Source organism: Notothenia coriiceps, unplaced genomic scaffold (genome assembly GCF_000735185.1).
Source record: "Notothenia coriiceps isolate Sejong01 unplaced genomic scaffold, NC01 NC01_scaffold00019785, whole genome shotgun sequence".
Lineage (NCBI taxonomy): Eukaryota > Metazoa > Chordata > Actinopteri > Perciformes > Nototheniidae > Notothenia > Notothenia coriiceps.
This window is the reverse complement of record NW_011352486.1, coordinates 1-6,598: the sequence shown is the minus strand read 5'-3', so window position 1 is coordinate 6,598 and position 6,598 is coordinate 1. Positions and strand designations below refer to the sequence as shown.

General features: G+C 39.1%; 1 protein-coding gene across 1 annotated transcript; it reads left to right on the top strand.

Moving 5' to 3' along the window:
• Positions 1-406: 406 nt before the first annotated feature.
• On the top strand, positions 407-3,713 carry LOC104952272 (somatostatin receptor type 2). The gene has a single exon (XM_010779065.1). The coding sequence runs from the start codon at positions 706-708 to the stop codon at positions 1,723-1,725; it is 1,020 nt and encodes a 339-aa protein (XP_010777367.1). The 5' UTR covers positions 407-705; the 3' UTR covers positions 1,726-3,713.
• Positions 3,714-6,598: the final 2,885 nt, after the last annotated feature.

Genomic DNA, 6,598 nt, shown 5'->3' with positions numbered 1-6,598 from the left:
CATAATTTAATTTAACTGCCAATCCTAACCTTTTTTCAATGATAGGATTGCAATGTCATATCGGTGACTATGACATACATATACGAAAAGCCGCGACGAACTAGACAAAAGTAGAAATTTTATACTTTATCGACTTTTATAATACTTTAGATAAAAATTTCAGAATTTTAACGTGAATACGGAAATTAGAACGCGGGAGATTAAGCGGTGGAGAGATTCGTAATTTTCTCCTCCGCACGTAGCGGTGTGTGTGTTGCCACAACGGTGAAAGCAAGTCATGCGGAGCCCTCTTCCTCTGATGGGGAGGGGGGTCCACACACACTCCTCACACACACTGTGGGGGGAAGACATATAAAGGAGCTCCCAGGGAGAAAGAGTGTTCAGTGGCAATCCTGGTCATTTCAAATTGAGTGTGTTAGTGGCTCCTAAGTGTGCTCAAGGGAACCAGAAAGAAGCGTGCAGACTTGGAGTAATGCAGGTGTTTTTCTTTTTCTCAAGATAAAAGGATTGACTTCATGGGGCCAATTGAAGAGTTGCTGAAGCCTGGCTGCTCTTGAACCTTGAAAACAGTGTTTGATTTTCAGGTTTTTCAGATGAGTTGTTGAACTTTTTACTTCCACCAACGAGCGTCAAGAGCCGAGCTGCTTTCCAGGGAATTCAAACAGCATTTCTGTTTTTCTTTTCTGATCAATCATTCCAGGCACAATGGACCCCCCATTCGTTTCCGATATATACTCCAACACCACCTTTGTGGATGATCATTTATTATACAAGGACAATGTTGATGGTTTTCGCATCACCATGGCTATACTGTACTTGGTGGTCTGCATCCTGGGACTCGCCGGGAACTCCCTCGTCGTTATTGCCATTTTGAAATTGGACAAACTCTCATCTTCCACCACGGTTTACATCTTCAACCTGGCGCTCGCTGACGGACTCTTCATGGTGGGTCTTCCCTTCATAGTGAGCCAGAACTTCCAGAATAAGTGGATGTTTGGCGACATAGCGTGCAAAGTGGTGATGGTCCTGGACGGCCTCAACCAGTTCACAAGCATCTTCTGTCTCACAGCGATGAGTATCGACCGCTACATGGCGTTGGCCGATCCTCTGAAGTTCGCCCGTTGGAGAACGCCTCGTTGGGCAAAGATCGTCTCGGCGTTCCTTTGGCTGTTCTCTCTTCTGACCATCCTACCCATGGCGCTTCACTTCTCCTCCGATCGAGGTTTGTGCATACCGGACCTCGATTCGGACGCCTGGTGGCTCGGAGTTCTTTCCTACACCTTCGTCATGGGGTTTGCTTTGCCTTTTACCGTCATGACGGCTTCCTACGCGGCGCTTCTGCTAACAATGAGGTCCCAACGGATCCGGATGACGACGACGACAACGCCGAACTTTGAAACCCACCGTCTGGAGTCACAGGTCACAAAAATGGTGGTTGCAGTCGTGGTGGTTTTCGGGATATGCTGGCTGCCGTTTTACACCTTGAACTTCTACGCTCTGTACCAAACGGGCTTGTATTTGACCTTCGCCAGAGCCTTTGAGTTCATTGTGCTGCTGTCGTACTCGTGGAGCTGTGCCAACCCCATCCTCTACGCATGCTTTTCCGAAACTTTTCGGAGATACTTCCGGACCCTCCTCTGCCCCGCCGCCAAATCACCTCCCAGCATGCAATGCAACACTGAACGGTATGACTTAAATGAGGCAAGTTTGACCATTCTGGCCTAGAGAGACGGTTAAAAACGCACTCAATATCCGGTCACTGCATGATACGTCTTCCAACTTATTTAAAAAGACATTTAGATATGTGATAAATTCTGATTTTTTACTTTTCTTGACTTTGAATACATTGTTGTACCTAATTTCTTTGATTTTACTTGTCCTATGTTATCAGATTTGCAACATTTTGTTGAATTTTGTTCGTGAATTTCCTCTCATGATGCACTGCAGATACTTCTCCAGATTTATTCGATGGTTTGTGGATACATTTATTTAGTTTTTTAACCTTGACTTGGAACATATTGAGGTTGTACATATCTTTTGAGCTCTCTTGGCCTATGTGATCTGAATTTTGAGGTAATATTGTCTAAAATATAGATGTTTCATCAAGTGTATGTAGAGATTGAGATCAGAAAGGTGTTGGTTCAGAGTTCAAGTACCGACTGGCTGCGCGGCAGAAACAAATCACTGTAATATCCCTGTGCGAATGGAAAAAGATACACTTTTACTTTTCAATTCCAGAGAGTCTCTTGCCTCAAAGGCAGCAAAATACTCATCAAACAGCACACTTCAATTGGATATGCTATTACACAAACCCCCGTTCTTGACAGAGTACCTCATGCTCTATCTGACTCAGACCTTTTGTACAATTTATCTTCTAATAACTCCGACTGCTGAGCCGAGACGCTCCACTGCATCTCCTGCCTTTCATCAGAACTAATGAAATGAGGCACAAGAGGGATGAAGTGTGGACAGGTGGAGTGTAAACAGAAAAACACCAGCACAAAGCTCCTGGACTCCCAGAGCTGGATTATGCACTGGTGGCTTTAAGATCAGATGAATATTTGGTACATCTGTTTGAAGATTTGTCCTAAATTCACCAAAAGTCAGCATCACATTATGCCTCATATGTTCATTTAAACATAACATGTCGGAAAACTCGTAATGCAAAAATGTATTGTCTTAATGTCAGAAAGGAACAGGGGAAATTTCATAGTGATATCTATTAGTTACATTTTTTACCCTATCGATCATTTCTGAATTTCACAATCCATATTTGTTCTCAAAAATAGGTTTTTCTCCTCCTTTCTTCAGCAGATATCTCCTCTTCAGTAGCACTTACACACACACAACTGTCCAGCTTCATTCCTGTCTATATTCTGAAGCTTTTTACAGATAGGTAGCATTCACACACCATTTACGACCTGATTTATGGTACAATTATTCATAAAACATGTCGAAAAAGGGTTGTTTTTTAATGATTGTATACAAAATATCATGATTTAAGCTTCACAGATCATGAAAACTCGAACAATGTAATCCTAAAACTATGGCAAACATGTATTTGTATGGCTGTTGTCCGAACTTTCTAATTACAAATGGCCCTTTGTAAAAACCTTAAGAGATATGCCAACAATATTCAAACATTTTGAACCTGGCTTTATCCAATGTTGACATTCTTCTTCTGTAAATACATGCACATTAGCATAAATCTTACATTCGTTTGATTAATTTGAGTTATGCTTTTCATGCCCAATGACAGACTTTACATGCTTTTCAAATTGTATTAGTTTCATGCTTCTTTCGTCTTGAAATGATCATGCATCCTGGACAATTTCAATAACGAAATAATATACTGCCAAAATTAACTAAATCATAACATGTAGATAATTAAACAGGAAATAGATGTGTGCAAACATGTGTCAAAAAGCAAAGGGTCAGATGGATGTTGATGCTGTCAATTATCTGTGATATAAATATGTATAAATGAAAAGGTAATGTGTGCGGGACAATCTGTATCGTGATGACTGAAACATAAATGTGAGGATGTATCCCAGAGTGCCTTCATTTAATACTCAATGTAAGAGGCCCTTAATAGTAAACATATAGTCACTTTACTGTATATATCAGCATGTTACACTCTGTTGCTTTATGACTGTAAATAAACAAAAGGTGCTTGTGTTTCATGTGGAATAAAACTCGTACGTTCTGCCAAACGCTCAGTTTTTCTTGTATGGATGCGAGGAAATGTTATCAATGGTTTTGTACATCAGCGTGGTGGGAAGTTACTTCGGAAAAACTCCACATATCAGCAGGACATATTGTACTTTTTACGCCACTGCATTTTATGGACCACCTTAGTCATTGGTTACTTCTCAGAGAAAGATTTTACATTTTAAAAAACTAATCGTAGAATGTAACTAAGTACTTATCTATGGTACTTCATTTCAATTTTGAGGTGTGTGTAAACATTTCAGGGAGATTTATTTTACTTTTTAACTTTACACAAGAACTTCTTACATAGAAAGCAATAATGATAATCTTATTATGCATTGATGTGGGTTAAACTACCAAAAGGCATCAAAGCTAAAAGTATTTTTGATACTTGGTATAAGTAAAGTAAACAAAGGACTTACACAATAACAATAAACTATAAGTACTTCACACAGTGTATTATTGGTACTTTCACTACTGGCAAAAGCGCGTCTTCCACTACTGCAAAAGCAAGACACAATGGAAGTAAAAACTAGCAGATTTATAAAATGAAATACAGAGAATCTTTGGTGAATCTTCCCCAAAACCTCCAGGATCTTCTTCTGTACGAGAGAGAGCTTTACTACTTTCCCTGGTGGGCGTTGTGTGAAATGGAAAGATGAATGTTAATCCTTTCTGCTGAGACGAGCGTCTTCCGGCTTGTTTTTTAAAGATCTAATAAACCCTGCTGCATCTCCCTGAAACGTTTACACACGCTCACATGCCAACGGCAGAGAAGAAAGTGACAGACAGTTAGAGGTGTCAGCCCAAAAGCACAACACATTTGCAAAATGATTTAATTAATTATAATAATAATTTAATTATAATAATAATGTAGGAACAGTTCCATAAAGCTAAAGGGGTCATCTAAGGTCTAATATGCTGGTTTACAATATGTTTTAATGCCTAAAATGTTACTGGTGTTGGTCAAAGTCATACTTTCACATAATAAAATAAGTACACTATTACTTTGTACTCTTCTGTTATACAAAATAAACGTCTACAATATTATAACCATGTAAAAAAAGTCTGATTTCCGAAAGAAATCTGTCTTTAAATGTGTCTCACTTCGTTGTTAAGTATCCAATAAAGTGCAAAATGGACCTGAACTCAATCACCTCTTTCTTTTCAAACCTGCATATCCCACTTCAGAGATACTACTTAGTTTAAATAAACAATAAGGTTTTTAGGTTTACCTGAAGGCGTCACTGAAAAAATTAGCATTTTAGCACTTCCTGTTCCTCGCTCACATGCCAACGGCAGAGAAGAAAGTGACAGACAGTTAGAGGTGTCAGCCCAAAAGCACAACACAGGATTTAATTAATAATAATGTAGGAACAGTTCCATAAAGCTAAAGGGGTCATCTAAGGTCTAATATGCTGGTTTACAATATGTTTTAACGCCTAAAATGTTACTGGTGTTGATCAAAGTCATACTTTCACATAATAAAATATTAGAAACATGTAAAAAAAGTCTGATTTCCGTAAGAAATCTGTCTTTAAATGTGTCTGTCTTCGTTGTTAAGTATCCAATAAAGTGCAAAATGGCCCTGAACTCAATCACCTCTTTCTTGACTGACTTTAAATAAACAATAAGGTTTTTAGGTTTACCTGAAGGCGTCACTGAGGTCATGGAAATGTAATCTGTCTGTGAACATGGAGGCCAGGTGCTGGAGTTCAGGGAGGGTAAAGCTAAGTGCATGTGTTATAAACTGTGTTTTCTATAAAGTGGTGCATGAATGAGTCCTAAAACCAGTAAATTAGCATTTTAGCACTTCCTGTTCCTCGTCTGGAAGTCAATGTGTTTTTGGTTGATAGCCTGAAATAAGGTCTGTGGTTAACACAAGCTGAACACATATTTATTCTGCAACATAAAATAGTTCAGTAAATACCCCACTGGTGAATTTAAAAACGGCGGTTGCTAACATGCAGCACAGTCTCACGGCATTTCACCAACACGATTTCGCCATTTTTTTCGTGTCACACAGAACAATTTTAAAAGCAATGTAAATAATAACAAATTTGAAGGAAAAAAAGATTTTAAAAATACAGATTTCAGTATTCTGACACAGAACGATTTTAGAAGCAATGTATTTCTATTGGTAGGATGTTTCGTGTCGGCACCAAATAATAACAAATTAGAAGGAAAAAAGGTTAAAAAAATACAGATGTCAGTATTCTGAGGCTCTGAGCACAATTTTTTTTTTCACGGACGGCAAAAAAACTCAGACTTTATACAATTTAAAATAAAAGGGTTAGGGTTAGATATTGAGTAAGAAAATATATTTTTATGAACCACACAGCTTCTGGTCTTCCAAGACCCGACCGGACAAAAAGACGTGGTGCAGGCACGAAACATGCTACCAATAGAAATACATTGCTTTTAAAATCGTTCTGTGTGACATAAAAAAAAGGGGGAAATCGTGTTGGTGAACACGAATCAATAAATTACATTAATTTCATGACTATAACACAAAATGCCGTGAGACTGGGTTGTAACAAGTGTCTAAATGAGACTAAACGTCTTCACGCCCAACATTAGCCTCCTTTAGCTTAGCGGTGGTGACGTGAGGTCATGTGACCGTGCTGTAGTTCCTTTATAGCCCAACATTAGCCACCTTTAGCTTAGCGGTGGTGACGTGAAGTCATTTGACCGTGCTGTAGTTCCTTTATAGCCCAACATTAGCCTCCTTTAGCTTAGCGGTGGTGACGTGAAGTCATGTGACCGTGCTGTAGTTCCTTTATAGCCCAACATTAGCCACCTTTAGCTTAGCGGTGGTGACGTGAAGTCATGTGACCGTGCTGTAGTTCCTTTATAGCCCAACATTAGCCTCCTTTAGCTTTGCGGT